The 20,940-nt window shown below is 40.8% G+C and overlaps 1 protein-coding gene across 11 annotated transcripts in view; it reads right to left on the reverse strand.

Moving 5' to 3' along the window:
- The window catches only part of mycbp2 (MYC binding protein 2), a 339,346-nt gene that overhangs the window by 101,624 nt on the left and 216,782 nt on the right, over positions 1–20,940 (reverse strand). For 8 of the 11 annotated variants that reach the window (XM_076264226.1, XM_076264232.1, XM_076264230.1 and 5 more), the window contains one exon: positions 10,079–10,240. The exons of the other annotated variants lie outside the window; for them this stretch is intronic. In XM_076264226.1, coding sequence (XP_076120341.1) covers positions 10,079–10,240 — 162 coding nt within the window. The remainder of the gene's footprint in view (positions 1–10,078; positions 10,241–20,940) is intronic. 11 annotated transcript variants of the gene reach the window in all.

Raw genomic sequence — 20,940 nt, forward strand, 5'->3', positions numbered from 1 at the left:
TCAAATTTCCATACTGTTCTATCTCTAGTCACAAATACAATATGTATTAATCTACTCTCGATTCCAGATTTCGCCAAATCTTAAATAATGGATTTGTTATGGCAGAACCTTAACAATCAGGATAAGATGCATCTGGTCCTACTTGGAAAACACTAGTTTCTCAGATGTGACCTGCTTTGTACTCTGTTAGGGTGACTACCTAATGCTTTGTTGAATTTGTATGCTTTATACATGTGTATTTTTATGTACTTACTCCTGGGGGGCATTGTTGTGTTTTGGTTTGCTTTTATTTGTTGCTGTTATGTATTGTAATTTGTGTATGTACACAAAAAATGAGGTCGCACCAAATATTGATTTGATTTTTTAACACTGCATTTTGTATACTGTTATTAGATCAATTAGATAAGTACAAAGTACAGTTGTTTTGAAAGAATCCTAACATCCATAAATTCCTGTCACATTTTCCCAGTACAGTACACATTACATTTATTACTTGTAGATTGGTGACACCAAGGCAAACTATGGTGATGCAAGTAGTCTAAATGGTCGATCACAGTGGTCAAAATTTCTTGTGCACATATTGTTACTTCTGCAGGCCTTTTACTATCAAAACTCCACTGTCAATGTATCCATCATGACAGTTGTATGGGAAGGGATCACCTAGTTGATGTCAACACTATACAATACTAAAATGTATTTCACAATGTCAGGTTTACCCAGTGTAATTGCCATAATTGACTGTACTTGTTGGTTCCAAGAAAGATAACAAGTTTGTTAATTCAAAAAATGCTTCCATTCAATCAAAGCCCAAATTAGTAAACTCCACCATGACTCTTACAAATTCTGTTGCACAATTTTATGCTTCACATCATTTATCATATTAGTCTTAATTTAACTTTGAACTCCCATAGGATGAGCATTTCAAGTTTTTCTATAGGCACATGCTTTTAGTGAGGAGGTTAATCTGGAAGGTTTACAAACTAACCCAACTAATTTCAGATGCGTTAACAATTCATATGCACAAGGTTATGCATTGACTAATAATTTCTTTATGCATTTAGGCCTTTCGTCCACATGTAAACTGCGTTTTAGCTCACTCAGATATTTTTTTTAAAAAAGACTTCATGCTTACAAATGTCTTTGGCAAGTTAGTTAAAATATACATTTTGTCCAAACAATTTTCCAACAGTTGATCAGGAGATCAGATTTGTTTGGCTTTTAATGTCAGAATTCCAGTTCACATGCACTCAGGTCACTGTCTCTTTAAAGCGTGAAAGTGATGATGTCCTTATTAGTGGTCAACTGAGGGCACATCTGTGGCTGCATTTAAGGGCCTCCCTGAAGACTTTGTCTCCTTTTGCTCGTCATCAATGGGAAATCAAAATCAACTTAAAAAATTAGCCAAGATTGAGCCTCATTGAGAGCAATTTCCAAATGTTTGAAGGTACTACAATCATCTGTACAAACAATATTACAGAAACATGTATTCAGTGAGAACATGTTCTAAAGATGAACTATGTTGATGTGAAAGGTTCAAATGCATTCAAGGCAATAGTCAACAAAGTTGTTGTGGGTAACCATTATGAAGGTATCTGTATCCAGACTAAAGAGTGTGGTGTATCATCATCACTTGTTCTCTAGGGATGATCCACCTCAAATCAGCGTAGCAAAAGAGGTCTTAAGTTTGCAGGGGAGCACTGTGACAGATCAGAATTTTTTTCTGGATAGGCGAGACAAAAATAGATTTGTTTGACCAAAATGATCAACATCATGTATGGAGAAAGAAGGGTAATGCTTGTAGCCCAAAGAACACCATCTGAACTGTAAAGCATGGATGGTAACATCAGGGCTTTTTTTGTGTACTTCATTAAATTGGTGACATCATGAAGGTGAAATATTTGGATATTCTGAAACTTTCGTTTGGAATGGCCATAGAAAAACCTTTTCCTTAAAGGAGAAGTAATAATAATATAATATAATAATAATAAGCTTTATTTGTATAGCACCTTTCATACACAGAATGCAGCTCAAAGTGCTTTACATTTGAAGCATGTAACAAAATAATAGTCAGTCAGTCATTATCAATCACATTTCTTCATTGCTGGGGCCGTTTATGATCCACTCAGCAACATATCAAAAATATAGAAAATGACATGTCATAAGACTGGCAGCCTTAACCCTCTTACCCCCCACAAGCACGCCATATGGCAACTGTGGCAAGGAAAAACTCCCATATTCCAGGAAGAAACCTTGAGCAGAACCTGACTTAATAGGGGGAGCCCATCTGCTTCTGGCTGGCTGCGCCCTCCAATAGCAGCAGATGTAGAATAATCTGAAAAAGTAGTCTACAGGATAAGACGAGTTAACTAAAAGCTTTCCTGTACAGGTATGTTTTCAGATCTTTTTTAAAAATATTTACTGAACTCGCCTGCTTGATGTACAGAGGCAGGGTGTTCCATAGTTTGGGGGCATAATGGATAAAAGCAGCTTCTCCACTTTGTTTGTGGAGCACTTTGGGTACGATTAAAAGATTAGAATTGGATGATCTAAGTTTCCTTTGTGGTTGATAAGATATTAAAAGCTCAGAGTGGTGGTTGATAGGCAGATAGTTTAATGGATATTGATAAGCAGATAGTTTAATGCAGGGGTCTCAAACACCCGGCCCGCGGGCCAAATCCGGCCCGCGTCCGGCCCAATTCCGGCCCGCGACGTATGTCAAAATAATAATGTAATCCGGCCCATGAGACTTTTTAATTGTGACAAACAACGATACTGATTAAAATAGACGATAGTTCCAAGTATGGTGACAAATCTCATTTGTACTCTGCTCCACTATGTGCTAGACATCCAGAGCTTCATTCAAACCCAAAATCGCTGTGCAAAGTTTTCAGGAAATACTTGTATTACACGCGAGAAACACAAAGACGTGCATTTGTAATGACGCGGAAGCGATGCAAGCCATAGTGTTGCATAAGTTGAAACAGAAATTAAGCAGAAATAGGCCTACACCGAATGTTGAAAAACATTTACGTGTGATAGATAGGCTATGTTATTCACCTATTCTAAATCTGAAGGAGAATATCCTTTTGGAGATTATGATCGATCGTCTATTGAATGGAGGTGCGTCTGCGTGTATACGACGGTGTCCACTAAGCATACCATGCTTATTTCGACCCTCTGCCCAACATAGCTTGGAGGTTGCAGTGGTAATCGTGATGATAGTGTCCGTAATGGACGTGGTACAGACAGCAGGGTTAGTAGAAATAGGGCTCTAAACTACAAAGTCACCCGCAATATGATGCGAACTTCTGGGTACTCCAATTACCCGCGATAGGAACTCATTTAACCAGAATACTTTATTGTAGGCCTTGTGGTTTAGAAACCATATACATCTTAGGTGTTGGTATACATCTTAGGTGTTTTCCTGTTAATTTGTTATGTGGGTAATATGAAAAAAGTAAAGTAAACCTGCTCAAATATGTTCATCCAGTATTTATTGAAAGGTGCATAATTTGAGGTGCTTGCCATCCAGTGGCAAATTAGATGGGTAAATTTACCCCCTTCATAAACTTTTGTTTTACTCAAAGATTTTTACATTTACAGTAGGACTTTATCTCTGACCACTTTCAAGCCATGGCCTTTTGAAATTTTGATATAAAAATCCAATAGTGTTGCTTTCTTAACCATGACGCCTATAGTTTGCCAGGTTTAAAAAAGTTATTTGAGGAAAATATTTTTATTTGGTGTGAAACACACACATACCTGTTTTTATGCTTTTCATTTGTTTTATAATTTGTATTAATATTTATTTTATCATTATTTTATTTATAAGCTAAGGTTGCTAGCACAGGTGTCTAAAACTAGATAAAAACACGTGCACTTTCTGTTTGCAGTTTTGTGTTGTATTTGAAAAAAAGAACATTGCATTTTCAGAAATAGCCGGCCCTCCAATCAGATGACGTTGGCAGAATTGGCCCCCAGCTCATTTGAGTTTGAGACCCCTGGTTTAATGGATGAATTAATGGTTTAAAGATGAAGAGAAAGTTGGATAGAAGGTGCCTTGTATTAATATTCTCACACCATGAGTTTCTCTCCTTTTATGCCCATAGCAGCCAATGACCCAGAGGTATTCCTTGCAGCATGAGATGGTGCATTGTCATGCATAAAGATGATTTTCCTATGGAAGGCACGGTTCTTCTTTTTGTACCACGGAAGAAAGTGGTCAGTCAGAAGCTCTACATACTTTGCCGAGGTCATTTTCACACCGTCAGGGACCCTAAAGGGGCCTACCAGCTCTCTCCCCATGATTCCGACCCAAAACATGACTCTGCCACCTCTTTGCTGATGTCTCAGCCTTGTTGGGACATGGTGGCCATTCACTAACCATCCATTACTCCATCCATCTGGACCATCTAGGGTTGCACGGCACTCTTTTAGTCTTCATGTATTCCTGAGCCCACTGCAACCATTTCTGCTTGTGAGCATTGTTTAGGAGTGGCCGAATAGTAGTAGGTTTATGCAACTTGCAAACTTCTTGAGGATCCTACACTTTGAAGTTCACAGGACTCCAGAGGCTTCAAATACCTGTTTGCTGCTTTGCAATTGCATTTTAGCAGCTGCTCTCTAAATCCTATGAATTTGTCTGGCAGAAACCTTCCTTATTATGCGTTTGTCTGCACGAACCTGCCTGTGCTCTGAATCAGCGACAAATTTCTTCACAGTACGATGATCACACATACGTTTTCGGGAAATATCCAATGTTTTTATACCTTGTCCAAAGTAGTGCACAATTTCACGCTTTTCAGCAGCAGAGAGACCTTTTTCTTTCCCTTGTTTCTTCAAACCTGTGGCATCCTTAATAATGTGGAACACCAGAGACTCTTGAGTTATATCTGCACCCCTCCTTGAACAATTTTCTTTGGTTACTGCCCCACTGGATGACCCCCCCCCCCCTCCCTTTGGCCACTATTCCCTGACTTCATGTTATGAGGATGACGGTTTTGTTTGTTTGTTTGTTTTTTGTTTTGTCTTTGTGTTTACTAAAAACCTAATAAAAAGTTAATCACAAAAAAAAAAGAAATAATGTGGAACACCCTTCTCAGGTAGTTTTCCTTTGATTGGGCTCACCTGGCAAACTAATTATCACAGGTGTCTGAGATCCAAGATCCAAATTTCAGTTAGCCTATTAGCTGGTTTGATTTGCATTGAGCTCAATGAGCATACAAATAAAACCATGCCAATCTCTAGGTATGGTGAAGGGTATGTGATGATGTGGGGCTATTTTATTTCCAAAGGCCAAGGGAACTTTATCAGGATGCATAGTATCCTGGATCCATGAAATAACTGGCTTTTAAAAATCCAGTGAAATATACAATCCATCCTGGCTGATTTTTAACTGAACCACTCAAAAAGGAAGTGTCTCAGGTATCAAAAGACATGAGGCCCCTGAGCCTCATTCTAAATAAATAGATTTCTTGATTTCGCTGGATTTAAATGTTGATGATCTAACATGTCCTTTTCTAAACATGCTACTGGAATTGTTGTCAAGTCTATTAGCTCAAACCTGCTAAAGAGCAGGCTTGTTCATGCAAACAGAATTAAATCAAAGAACACAAATTGTCAAAGGCTTACTTAACCACACTTTAACGTAGTGCACACCAGTTGAAACCAGTTTATACATAACCTATCCAAACAACAACAAAGAGTCCATTTATCTTAGACAACATAGTTCCGCATTATAATCATTACCTTACTTTATTTTGCACAAGCGCGAGTTAGCTGCAATTGATCTTAAAAATTGGCAATATTAGATATGACATCTCAGATTTCATGGGCCTGTTAACATTTGTTTTTAGAATGCGTCTTAGATGATCCGATCAAAAGTGGTCAGCCAAGACGTATCACTGTTTACACATGTATTTAAGGTCGAGTCAGAGACGTTGCTGACCACTTGTATTTAGATTCCACTACTGTCAACATCATATTCATTAGAACTCCAGAGAGCTATAGAGCTCTTTGCTTCACCGCCTTGAGCTTGTTCATAATGAGACAGTGGGAAAATTGCTCGTCCATCTCCTCTAGCTCATCCCCATAGCCCACGAGCCCTTTTTCTCTCTCGCTTTCACCAAATGGCAACAATGAGAAGCCCTGTAATCAGTGTGTGCTTTCTGTTGCCTGCTCACTCATGTGCGCACATCAGGCATGATCTTGCAACTTTGATCAAAGAGAATATAATATTATTTTCAAAGAATTGAATGGGTGGTGATGAAGGTACGTAGCCTGACCCAGCACCCCCTGCATCCAACCATGACTATGCCTTTGTTGCATTCCTGACAGTGATGTTTGTTAATGTCTTGACATGCACCTCAATATTAGATAGTGTCATTAAGTTCCATAATGATCCAAATGATTGGAACCATGGACGAAGAGCCAGAATATATTCAACAGAGGCTATGGTATGCTTTATTTGGCTCAACCCTGAAGTGAAAGACATGGTAACGGTGAGCTAAATACCTTGGTGGTATGGAATGAACAAATAGTCATAGTAAACTATGTAAAAGAGAAAAGGCTTAATCAATGGCAGAAAGAAGTTCTGAACACACCGTAGCTGCATTTTTAGGAAGACATGGAAATTATGTGATAGCTGTGTTTGATACCTGCTTATAACTCCTATACAGGGATGGATTACTGCACGGGCCTACCGGGCCTTGGCCCAGGGGCCCATGGGATCAGGGGGCCCTGAAGCCCAAGCTTTTGCATGGAATCATTGCCTCAATATCAACAAATCAGGATGTTGGCTATGAATCTGATTGAATTTAGTATTGGCCATCCCCAAAATGCACCAGAAATCACATCAAACAAATAAAAAAAAATTCTGGGGGAGGGCCCCCAAACCCCCTCTCCCACATATGCGACAATTAGTGGGGGGTCCTTAATACATCTGGGTCCTGGGGCCCGAAAGTTCATAATCCGCCCATGCTCCTATATATACATCATGAAAACTACACAAGTAGCCAATGGCCCCAAAATTAGGTTTTAGGGTGCAAATGCTGACTGTTTTTCTGAAAGATACTCAAAGCAAAGTTTCTTGTCTCAAAAATGTCTTTTCTTTTTGTCTTATGACAAATAAATAAAATCTATTGAGCTATTGCTTAGCTGCAAAATTGTCCTCCTCTTGTCTTAGCCCAAGTCCAGTTTAAAGGTCCCCTGTGTAACGTTTTCAGTTGTTAACAAAAATCAACATTTCCCATTCATAAATGTGGCCCCATTCATGTTTAATTACCACCACCACCAAATCGAAGCATACCTATTGGCTTCTGCATGCATACAAAAAGCATTAGCTTGGATTCATCTGCAGAATTTCCCTACATTCAGCGATGTAAGTTACAAGCCCATTTTCTACAAGTCATATGTCTTCCTAACAATCCAACATTGAAATTGTATTTTCCAACGACATAAATAAAGAGAAAAATAACTTTGTTTCTGATCTGTCACCGGCTCACTTGATCTCTAGTTTCTAGACCCAGAGACAGTTGACAACCTAACCTAACATAGTTTTGCTAGGACTAGTAGACTATACACAAAGTTGCTGAACGTGTGTTATTTCAGGTTAGTTTGCAACAATATACAAGTTTAACCAAAGTCCTTGCTGCTACCTAGCTAGGGAACATAACTAGCTGTTAGCTAGCTAGCTCTGTTAACAGGCACCATGAAACTATTTATTCCATGTCCAAAAGAGTGTTTCATTGACATCACACACAAGCAATGGCAATAAAATAGTACACAAAATGTTATTAATATGTTGTTATTGCTTATTCAGAGAGAAGTTTATGCTTCGACGTGCCTAGGAGTCCAGAACTAGTGCCAGTTTTAATGTGTGACGGCTCCCGTAGTTCTAAACGAGGCAGGGCTTAAGACGTTGGTTGCTATAACTCCTAACCACTAGATGGGAGAATTTCTTACACAGGGGGTTAAATTTAAGATGTCAAAATACTCTGTTCTTCTTCTCAATCCATTGTTCGCTCATCCTCTTTCTACTACGGGTCCTTCAAGAGATGCAGTTGAGAGTATATTTTTGCATGATAGCAGGTTGGATATGGAAGATTTGTGATTTTACAGTCTCTTATAGGGGTGTCACAATTTTTAATTTTAAGTTGAAATCGATCGAAATACATCTCAATATCGAACTTCGAACTCAAAGGTAGAATCGATGATGTAGCCAGACCCCCTATGTCATGTCCAGTATGTCACGTCCAAGACGCAAACACACACACACACACAGATACACACACAAACACGTGTTGAACTGCAGTGTCAACACTCCTCTAACTTTAGGCTGCAGCCAGTAAAAAAAACACATCAACCAACCGAAATCAAAGCCCCTCTTGCTACTCTGAAATCACCGGTGTGGAAGTATTTTGCCGTTCATTCACGTAACTTACTCAACTTAACAAGTGAAAAGATGATCTAGTTACAGTCCAAAATTACTTGAAGGCATAAAATGCACATTGATAAGTACATATTCCATGAACACTAACCTTGGGTCTCTTCGGAGTGTGCTGAAAAATCAAATTATCATTCTGTGTTGTTTCATTTCACTATGTTCATGTCTATGTTTAATGTTTGTTCTGTTTACAACCTCGCGGTTGGAACGGTTTCAAAATAAAAAGCGGTTTCAAAATAAAAGCCCCTGAAACAGAATATAGGAAAAGGCCAAAAAAGTAACAATTATAAGGAATGCATTATTAGTAATTAAAAAAGATCGAAGATCGAAAATCGAATCGAATTGTGACTTTAAAATTAAGTCAAATCGAGGATTTGGAGAATCATGAGACCCCTAGTCCCTTAGGTAGAACTCCTACTCTAAATGAATTAATTTCCATGGAAAGTAAACTTCTCAGTGACACCACAGTGTTGGTGCAACATCTCCTGATCATGTTGAGGATTTCCGTCAAACCTGGCACTCTTAAATGACCATCAAGGTCAAATGGGCTGATTAGGTATTTATGGTGATAGAGGATCTTTACTCCTGCTCAATGCTTAATGATCTGATTGGGAATTCAAGGTCATGCAGTCAAAGGTCAAGGTCAACTTCTGTCAATAACAAACAGAGTTAAAGCTGGCAGAGGCATACTAAAGGTTAAGACGTTGGTGGTAGAAGCTCTGTGTAAATAAAGGTGTTTGATACTTGATGCTTGATTTTGAGGACACTGAAATGAGCTTTTAAAGAAGTTGCCTGAGGTTAATCAAAAAGTGAGCCATTGGTTATGGAGCTCAGAAGCCTGTGATCACAATATGGTCTGACTATAGGCATGGTGTTGGCATGCTCTGCAATATGTGCAACCTTCAGTATCTCATCGTGTCATCAAGCCTTTATAGTGATTTTACTGTGCCAGGTTTTATGAGGATCCTTCAACGTATTCAGTAGACCGATTTCAATGTGTTTGTGCAAACAGTGGGAGGAATATCTGATGTATGATTCCATGTGACCTTGACCTTTGACCATGTGACCTTGAGTACCTGATCAGTTCATGTGGCATAGTGATCAACTGTGCCAGGTTTGGTAAAGATCTTTCAAAGTGCTCAAGTGCTTTTTTATTTTCATGAAATTATATTAATATTGAATAAGAGGTCTACTTAAGATGCTGTAAGTTCCCAGATCCAAGTTGCCATCATGCAGAACTATATTCCAGACATACAGAAAACATATAGTAGTCGTGGTGAACCCCTTTAGCTCATACACTCACTATAGGAAGAATAAGTGCAAGCGGTATGCAATGAACCAGAGGAAGAATTTACAAAAGTAAATGCCTACACACATGGCCGGCGAAGCAACAGCTATTTATGGCAGGCGACCGGCAAAATCGAATAGAATCTATTGAAGTGAATGGGGAAACACACACGTGGAACGTGGAACGACGGGGCAACTGTTGCTATTGCATACATACACAAAACATTTGGGCAGATGGAAAGGGCTTGTTATAACACTAAGAATTTAATAATAATAATAATTTAAAAAAAACATATATTAAAAATCCGGGATCAAACAAGCACCCCACTGTCAAGGGAGCACACTTACTCAGAATCTGTGGTTGCGGCTGCTGGGTAAGGGACTGTCCAAACACAAATGGACTGGTGACAAGGGAAGAGGAGGAAGGTTTGGCAGCTTGTTCAACTGAAGAGGGAGCTGGGAGGAAAGGTCCAGACTGAATAGAATTCAATATGGCACTCAGGCGGTAACCTGCAATATGGAAGACAATGGGAATACTGGAGCTTTTTCCTTCACCATCCTCCTATGGAAAGCACAGCACACAGACACCAGTCTGTTCCTCTCCTCTATGTGCAAATGCTTAACAGCTGCACAGAAAGAAGGGAAAGATGGTAGGTATTTGTGTGAGTCAGTGGATACATAACATGGAATGTATGCAAGGGCAAGGGGTGATGGGGTTCTGAATCTTTTGTGGCTTGACAACAAAACTACCAACAAACTGCCTGTTTGAAAGTAGTTGACTGCAAAATTCCAGAGAGACAGTTTCCACTCTATCCAGTGCAACTGCAAATACCAAATGGCAAAGTGTACAAATAATCCGTAGGACTCTGATATGGGAATGTTAAATGAACAACATTGCATACTGCATGTAATCTGAGGAGCACAAAAACACCATGCTGACTGAAGTCACACTTGGAGCTAATGTGCGGCATTTAACATGAACTGAAAAAGCCCAGTGTAGTACTAGTTGTAGTAGCCCTCTTCATATTACAGAATATGGCACAAAATTATTGGTTAAAATATGTTCAGTGATGATTTGAGGTAAATATCCTCAATAGGCATCATTCCTCCTGAAACACGATGAAATTAAAAGCAATTGACTCATGTATACCTGCATGCCTTTGGTATGTCAAAGTGAAGCAAGCAAAATGTCTTGTTTATTTTGTTGACACCCCTACAAACAGATTATAAACCATTAGGTTCTAGTGATTTAAAAATGACTATTTAACCTGTGCAACCTTAGTTAGCATCACAGATCTTCAACCTTGTAATCAGTCATTCAGGCTGGATAAATGTTGTTCTCATGTTTGGCATCACTGGGGGTTTGGTATCAAACCTTGCCTGACGTCATCATAAAGAAAACAATAAGAGTATGTTAAAGGTTAAGACTATACAACCAAGCAGCTTGAGTACAGTGTAACAACAGCTACAGGACTACTACAGACTACACTGACTACATGGAAAATCTACCCCCAGACTGAACAGAAAGATAGTACAATTGGCAACAAAGAGCCAAGGAAAACTTCTAAAAAGGTACAAGCTGAACACCAAGGTCAAGGTACATCAGTGTCTGATCGCACCATCCATCACTATTTGAACAACAGTTAAAAACCCAGGAGGACTCCACTGTTGAAAGAAAAACCTAAAGAATGTGCTAAAAGGCATACTGAAAAGCCATACTGTTTCTGGGATAATGTTCTTTGGACTGATGAGACAAACAAGCTTTTTTCGCATATCACATCAGCTCTGTGTTCACAGGTGAAAAGGTTCAGCTTTCAAAGAAATAACTGCTGTGAAACATGGCAAAAAAGGCTTGGCTTTGTTTTGGGGCTGCATTTCTGCAAGGCGCAATGGGAGGTCATGTCCATGCATTAACTTTGGTTGTTATCATTATCATATTGTCAGAGCATTTTTTTTTTAAATTGGGCTTGATTTTCAAAAAGCCTGTTTTCATCTTCTCATTTCACCACGTGGACAGTTAGCAGGATTTTTAAAATGTTTACCATATATAATTCTGTACCCACTGTGATTATGATGTTGGCGCCGGAGATATGGCTTCTGTCGCTCAGTGTCCTCCTCAACTTTGCGCTTTTTCATATTTCTAGTGTTATTCTCACATGTATTAGCAACATGTCAAACGCTAATCACGTATGACAGACAGGCGCTAATGGATATAAGACTTAATCTGACATCTGCAAACACTTCTTGGGACTTTCACTCGGATGGTTACCAAAGTTGTTTACAGTGGGTCCCCGTTAAGTTTGGACGGGTTCCTTCATGAATCACGCACCCCATTTTCTCAGCAGAAATGGCACAAACTGCAGTTGACACAAACAACCACAAGGTGTCACTTGGGTGCCACTACTATTTTTGATGCGACTGACTTACTGCTTCCATGACGCAGCGGGGGCACGGGAACTTAAATTGATCACGGTAGTTTAAGCTTACACTTGACAAAACATTCTAATATAGAAAATGTAGATGCAATTGTTGTAAAATGGTGCAGGTCCTTTAAGAAAGCACCGTGTGCAGGGATGGAGAGAGAGAAAGCGAGAGGGGATAGGCCTATGTGTGTTAGAACTTAGCGTGTGGAAAAAGTACGTGCTGTTGAGACTGGAGCAGTCATATTCAAAATAATGCAAAAAAAAAGCAATTATCCTCATTCATTGCAACCAAAGCATGCCTGCTTGCGAAATTGACCCAGTAGCCTAAGGCATCAATAAATTGTTGGGACTGGGGAGGGTCATGCGTTTTTTCTCAATCACTTTGGAGGGTCATAGAAAAAATTCTTGCTGGCGAGGGAGGGTCACGTCTTTTTTGACTAACGTTCCCAAAACTCCTCCGGTAGCCCCTTAATTAAATAAATAACAAACAGTCCCTAATTGATTAATAGCCTAGGCCTACACCAGCAATTGTTGAACACTGACCTGTACAGGACATTGACAGTAGCCCAGCCTAACAAGCAAATGTTGCAAAATACATCAAAAGACGCAATTAATCAGAAATAAATAATGTAATCTGCATCGCTTTATTTAACAAACTGCAAGCAACAAGAGCATTGAGTTCGCTGTAAGGCCAAACCCAAGAGCAAAAAGGCAGTCGATAGGCTATATAACGAGCTGTGTGCCTGGAAAGACGATAGATGACGGCTCTGGTCATCCCATACCCTCCCCCCACTTCCTGTAGCCTACCATTATGAAGGCCTGTAGCCTAAAACGACTCGTTGCCGTTTTGTGACATTAAGCTTTTTCACGTTAAGCCCCCCTCCCCCATCCCCTTCTTTCACAAGCAGTGGGGGAGCGAGGGGCACAAAGTAACACTTTTTGGTAGACAAAGGAGGGTTCTCCACGCTTCTGTCGTTTGGCCACAATCCGTTGCAACCAGGCCAGGACAGATATTTTAGAGAGGAGAGACGCCGGTGCAGCTCAGATGTCTTCTTAATTGTCTTTATTCTTTAGTAAAAGGTGCAGAACATTATTAAACTTTGACTAACATTTCGATGTGTCGATGTTTTTGACTAACGAACATCGAAACGTTAGTCAAAGTTTAATAATGTTCTGCACCTTTTACTAAAGAATAAAGAAAATTAAGAAGACATCTGAGCTGCACCGGCGTCTCTCCTTCTCTAACACTTTTTGGCTTTGGCTAAATATTTCTAAAATCATTTGAGTTTCACTAGTCACATGTTTTAACAAGCAACACTTGTTATTGAACTAATAACAGACGTGTGTCAAAAATTTTCCTTTATTTTCCATACGGAGAAATAACATATGCAGAGTCTAACCAAGGTCAATCTTGCCAAAAAAGCCCTCAAACCTGAAAACACATGAGGCAAAAGTGCAAAACATCACAAAACTAACTAAACTAACACGCGCATATTTTTGTATTGCAATCATTGTAGCCTACAGTTGTAACAGCGCGTAACAGTCGTTTTACTCCCCGGATGCGCTCATTATAAAGAACGTTTAACGTGTCCCAAAAACAGCTATCAATTAATCACCAAACGTCTTATAAACAAGTCTTGCCAGGAGCAACACCTTGCAAAAAATGATAACAATAGGCCTAGGCCTTTATATGGCTCTGCTCCTGCCTAGATTCGAACTCAGAACTGCCTGAAAGTTGCAGACCTGTTCTGGAAATACGTGCATTAACCCACTCGACCGTCAGACAACGCTATCTGCTTCGAGTAGGCCTATTGGGTAGGACTGTAGCCTACACTGGTTGCTGTGGCACAGTCTTGAGTGACCGAATTAGTTTTTCTTTGTCATATGAATGCTGTCATTTTGTTAACATTACTGTTAAGGAGATGCTGTAGGCAAAGTCTATATTTCAATGAGCCAGGGTCTTGGTGAAATTAAGAAAACGACAGCACCGTCCTCCGCTTCCTAGCATTCTCCTTGCTACGTACAGTCAACGTACAACGTACAGTCACTCGATAACAAACTGGATGAATTCAGAGCCAGGCTGGCGTTTCAGTGGGAAATTGAGAACTGCAATTAATTTGTCTTTACTGAGACATGGCTGGACCCCTCAATATCAGACTCTGCCATCCCACCCGAGGGCCTCTCCATTCATCGACAGGACAGAACTACTGACTCGGGGAAGAACAGAGGAGGTGGCGTGTGCATCCTAATCAACAAGCTGTGGTGTGTGGATGTGCAAACATCATCGTCGGGGTCAAGACGAACATCTAATGGTCAAGTGCAGGCCCTTTTATCTATCCAGGGAATTCTCTGGAATTGTTTTTGTCGCCGTTTACATTCCACCGCAAGCTGACACCAAATGGGCGACGGACGATCTATATGAAATCATTGATCGGCAGGAAACTTTGCATCCGGAGGCTACTTTCATTGTAGCTGGTGACTTCAACAAAGCCAACCTCAAGAAAGTCTTACCGAAGTACCATCAGCACGTACTTTCCATCTCGATTTGAAAACATCCTGGATCATGCCTACACGCCGTACAGTCATGCCTACAAAGCCCGCCCCCGGGATCCTCGGATCAATCCTCTGTCCTCCTTATGCCAGCCTATAGGCAGAAGCTGAAACGGGAACCGCCTGTGATTCGCTCAGTACAGCGCTGGACAGATCATTCAGATGCTACACTGTGTGACTGTTTCCAAACAACAGACTGGGAAATGTTTCGGGCTGCCGCGGATAACATCAATGATTACACTGAAATTGTATCAGACTACATTTACAAATGCATAGAGGACGTTGTACCGCGAGTGACTGTACAAACTTTTCCTAATCAGAAACCATGGATGAATGGAGAGGTCTCTTCAGCACTCAAAGCCTGGACAGCAGCCTATCATTGTGGTAACCCTAGTGAGTACAAAATAGCCCGTAATGAACTAAGCAAATCCATTAAATTGGCCAAGAGACAGAGAAAAAGTGGAGTCTTGTTACACAGGATCCAACACCAGGCATATGTGGAGTGGGCTAAGGACCATCACTGACCAATGACAAAGGAAAGAGCCACAGAGCAGAAGCGACCTCTGTCTGTCTTGCAGTGGAGCTGAACTCTTTCTATGCCCAGTTTGAGACACCCACCAGGTCAGAGGTACTGTTAGAGCAAGACTGCTGCCCTTTTCAGGTATCGGTGCAAATCCTTCAGAAGAGTGAATGCACATAAAGCTCCAGGACCTGACAACATCCCAGGGCGTGTTCTTAAGGCCTGTGCTTCTGAACTGGCAGAGGTATTCACAGACATCTTCAACCTCTCACTGCTACAGTCCGTCGTCCCCACATGCTTTAAGAGGGCCACCATCATCCAAGTAGTCCCTAAAAAACATCAGTGAGCTGTCACCGCCCTGTCGCTCTGACCTCTGTTGTGATGAAGTGCTTTGAGAGGTTAGTCTAAGACCACATTACATCCTGTCTGTCTACTGCATTAGACCCACTCCAGTTTGCTTATAGGTCTAACAGGTCTGCTGTAGCTTTGGCCCTGAATACTGCTCTCTCTCACTTGGATCAGAACAACATTTACGTACAGATGCTCTTTATCGAATCAACACCGTCAACACCATAGTACCATATAGGCTCATCATGAAACTGCAAGACCTGAACATCAGTCCCTCCATGTGCAGTTGGATACTAAACTTCCTAACAGGCAGGCCACAGGCAGTACGGCTAGGTAACATCACCTCCTCCAGTCTAACACTCAGCACTGGTGTTCCACAGGGTTGTGTGTTGAGCCCCCTGTTGTACTCACTGTTCACGTGATTGTGCAGCCACTGACCGCTCCAACACCATCATCAAGTTTGCTGTTGACACCACCATAATTGGCTGCATAAAGAATGGCCTACAGAGCAGAGGTGGCAACAATGACATCTTGGTGTCAGGATAACAGTTTGCTGCTCAATGTAACAAAAACCAAGGAGATGATAGTCGATTACAGACGGCTGCAGGGAGAAGAACACGCACCCATTCACATCGGGAGTGCAGCTGTGGAGAAAGTCAAAAGCTTCAGATTCCTGGGTTTAAACATCAGTGAGGATCTGAGCTGGACACACCATATTGGTGTGGTCACAACGACAGCTGGACAGCGGCTTTTCTTTCTGCGCTGTCAGCAAAAATTTGGCATGGACTACAAAAAATTGACCAACTTTTACCGCTGTACAATAGAGAGAATTCTGACTGGTGGCATAACAACATGGTATGGTAACAGCACTGCCCAGAATCGAAAATCGCTACAAAGAGTTGTCAGATCAGCACAGCACATTAAGTATAAGTATATAAGTATATATACTCTTTTGATCCTGTGAGGGAAATTTGGTCTCTGCATTTATCCCAATTAGTGAATTAGTGAAACACACTCAGCACACAGTGAACACACAGTGAGGTGAAGCACACACTAATCCCGGCGCAGTGAGCTGCCTGCAACAACAGCGGCGCTCGGGGAGCAGTGAGGGGTTAGGTGCCTTGCTCAAGGGCACTTCAGCCGTGCCTACTGGTCGGGGTTCGAATCGGCAACCCTCCGGTTACAAGTCCGAAGCGCTAACCAATAGGCCACAGCTGCCCACAACAAGGCTGCCCATTACAAGGACTGAGTTACCATCCATCCAGGACCTCTACAGCCAGCGCTGCAGAAGAAAGGCCAAGCGTATAGTTTCTGACCCCAGTCATCCCAGCCACTGTCTTTTCACCCTCCTGCCTTCTGGCAGACGATACAAGAGCATAAGGACCGTACCAGCAGATACAGGGATAGTTTCTACCCGCAAGTCATCAGGGTGCACTTAGCACTAAGAAGGCACTTAGTTTTTTGTTTTTTTGTATGTTTTTTATTTTATTCTTGAAGTTGAATGGACACTTGAGCACAAGGAATTGCAATGCCGATAAATGCTTATTTATGAGTACATGATAATAAACTTGAACTTGAACTTGTATGTGAGGATCATCTGTCCAAAATGTGGTCTTGTTGCTGAGTTTCTTTATTGAGATAAGATTTTTGAAAAATATTGTCTATAAATCCACTGATTTTGTACTGGATCAGAAGAACCACTTTGCACCACATGTGGTGCTCTTTTAATACAATGGAAGTCAATGTAAGAGTAAGAGAGTTACTAGTTTGCTGCACGTATCCAATCTAAACACACGTTTTATGGTTCATAGTTAAATTGCTCCAAATAATTATTGCAACATGAACAACATGCCTTATAGGGCTCTATTGTGCACACCAGCGCAATTGACTTTGTATACTCGCGCATTTGTCTTTCCTATTTTGCAGTCAGCGCATATTGGAATTTTCCCTCCACAGGTACATGTGCGCCCACGGGGGCGTTTCAGCGAAAAGAGGGGGCGTGTTCCGGCGCAAACAGTCCCTGTTGATATTTTGCAGTTTCAGAAAACAATTCCGCCACAGACTGAAGTCAGGGGCGCAAATTCAGATGCTATTTTAAGGGCGCATGCATGGCCACAGGCCTGCAGAAATGAATGCTATGCACACCGATCTACAGACACCCTGTGCACAGATGGAAACATTCAAAGCCTTGATAATATTTGTCCATTTCCCGGTTTTGTTTGTGCGTTGGTCAACTAAAAATTTAGTAGCCTATATAGTACATCTACATGCAATATCTTTACAACAACAACGCCTAATTACGACCTATTAATTTGGACAACTTTATACAGCCCTATAAAGGCTAAAGTTACCTTTAGTTTTGTTCCAATTTACCGTTGTGTATGGCTTTAAACATTGTGTGCGCTTTAACATCAGCCTATAAGCATTATTCCAGCTGCGCTAAGGTTTTGACAAGCACCACAATTTTGCCTACCTTGTTGTAGCCCATCTGAAATAACTCCAAACTTTGCTTTGTTCTCAAAGCCTTGAAGTCTTGAGTTTGTGAATTCGCTTAAATAAGCTTATTATGTGCTGTTAACCAGCAACCATAGACAGTAAAAGAAAGTAGCCTTGGCTACAATTTCTGTAGTTGCTGCGTCCATTCTTTGTTATTCTCTCTCCTGCTCAAACAAAAGTTGTGCGTGCATTAAGTTGATGATAACGTGTTTACAAACTCTACTTTACATAAAATATTGTAAATAGCCTATTGTCATGCAGTTAATGGGATACTGTGCAGAGTTGGAAAGGTCAACTTAGAAACTGTTTCTGTTGCCTGATGGTAAGGTACAGCCGTAGCTTACACCTGCAGGAGCGCTTGCTTGGGCGCTTGTGTTGCGCAATGCACTTTGCTCCTCTCATCTATACGACACAGTTCCCATTTCTCCAAACCATACATAATTACAAGGACAAATATTGCTACACGAGGAAAATCAGTGTGGTGTCCGATGTGAAAAAATAGGTATAAATCTAGCGTACACATTTCCACGAATCACGGATGTGTTGATGACATAAATTAGGAAATATTAGAGGACTTAATGAGATGTGATGTTATGATGTGATGAACTGCATGCCAATGCCATTTAACCCAAATGCCCCAGCAGCAGCACGGGAGAGGAGAGCTTATCTGACAGATCTGCATTGTCTATACTCTATAGTGAGGTAGATTACATTGCAAAAATATCACCATGCATTCATAACCTCGTGATTCAGTGAGAGTGATCCCAAAACATCGGAAAGTGACATTTCTGTATTACATTTTGTCAAGAGGAAAAATCAATAGCAAACTGTTCCCAACTGACTATAGCGATGTGAACCGTTCCTGGCTGTGCCTGGCAATTCCGCCATCATAATAGCAATCCGCTATGGAACAAGCGTGCCTGTTGTTAAAGGGAATGTGAGATGATGCTCTGATTGGTTTATTGCACGTTACACCCAAACCACACCCATGATTAATGTAGCTACTTCAGACTGTCGTGTTGCCTGAACACCAACCGTATGGACCACAGAGCATAGCACAAAACCAATACGTCTTACAAGGCGAAAAGGCAGAAAGGCTAGATTCAGCGCTAGCTATCAAGGTAATCTCTCTGATCTAGAAAATATGATTAGACAAATTAGGAAAGAAACTGACCAGGAATTGAATCGTAATGTTAAACCAATTACTTTGCAACCTACTCTTGAATTGAGTTCACCTGAAAGCGTGGAAGTGAATGAATGTGTTGAAGCAGATGTTGAACAATGTGCAGGATTACTAAACCAGATCACCCTGATCTCAGAAATACTTGATGATTATTGAATGTGAATAAAAGAATGGATGATGAACCATAACTGCAAACAATGACCTCATAATAAATAATAAAGTGCGATGAATGAAATGTATCATTACAAGTATTTTAGTAGCATGACTTTGTAAAGTCTAGGGAGTTATGTATGTAAAAGAATTGTATGTCTCAAAACTGTGAAATGAGTAAAGTGCCTTAAACTGTTCAAATGAATGTATTCAGATTGCATTGTGTGAAGAGTTAATGCCATAAGTGTTTGTAACCTGTAAGAATGTAACCGATCTCTCTTGATGACTGTAAAAGTGTATGTTGCTAAATGTAATGTGTTACATGGTTATAATTGCCATTGAATGTAAACTGTTTGTGTAACCTCTGGAAACTATCTGTAAACCTGAATGTGATGTATCGTCTCCGAAATGTAACCCGGAGAAGTATGTTAATGCGTGTCATCTTATATTGTTGGTTAAGATCAGTGACTTCTAGAATGTATTAGCTATGGTGAGAATATTCCCAGCTATATTCCCAGTTACCGTGAGAATATTCCCAGCTATATTCCCAGCTAACGTGAGAATATTCCCAGCCCTCGTGGGAACTTCTAGAAGGTTCTAAACTGTCGTGGGAAAATAGGATTGATTTGTCTCAGGAATGTGTGGGGGAGGACAAGTCCACCTAGTATAAATAGGGGCCGAACTAGACAATCGGGGCTGCTTCTTCTTTTTTTCCTTCCTTCAACTCTTTGGTTTTTGCTTTATGATGTCGCGTGCGGTTGTTAGAATTCGTCCTCCGAAATTCGTTGAGAAGCAAAGTGTTGGACGTCGTGCCAGGCTGAGTCGCGGACCGAAACTCCGTGGAACCTGTTGCAGATATCAGACCTGCGACTCCGACAGAGAGTGACTGCAGAAGACAATCAGCTGACTTTTTCCCTTTTTTGAGGACTTACTTTTTTTCCTTATATTCTTCCATTAGTGGATTTACTATTTTCCTATTTTGTGGATTTACCATTTTTACATTTTCTACAACATTGTAACCTGCAAGTGGATATTACGCCGCATTTTGTTATCATCTCCAAAGTGCTGAAAAGTAAAGAACTTATTTAACCTTGGCATCTAATTCTTCAAGCAGTATTTTTGTCTTTTCTTGGTCTTTCTACGAATTCCAGCAGGAGGGTAAGATAACTTGTCTCTTCTGTGGTTATTCATCTGTCTTTTCTAAGACTTGGGTCAGCGTGACTTCATACTGAAGGACGGTAAGAAGGTCTCCACTCTTATAAAACCTGAGCAAGAAGTAGCCTATAACCTGTGTCTCTAGATAAACTCTAGGGTCAAACATCTTCGCACGTTAGCCAACTGTTCGAGACCTAGGCGTAGTCGCTCCTTATTTCATAAACATCTCAATAGATCCACCACAGAAGCCTGATCAACTTCCAAGGGGGATATTTAAAATAAGAGCTTTAGGTTATCTGCGCCGCAGAGGGAAGTCATGCGACTGCACTCGACAGTAGGTCCCTGCTATCTACAATAACCTCCAGGGGGGGGGTATCGTAGGTTT

The sequence above is a fragment of the Alosa pseudoharengus genome, unplaced genomic scaffold, assembly GCF_046254945.1.
Source record: "Alosa pseudoharengus isolate Yale_2024_CS ecotype anadromous, Long Island Sound unplaced genomic scaffold, YU_APseudo_1.1 YU_APseudo_1.1_scf_3, whole genome shotgun sequence".
Taxonomy (NCBI): Eukaryota; Metazoa; Chordata; class Actinopteri; order Clupeiformes; family Clupeidae; genus Alosa; species Alosa pseudoharengus.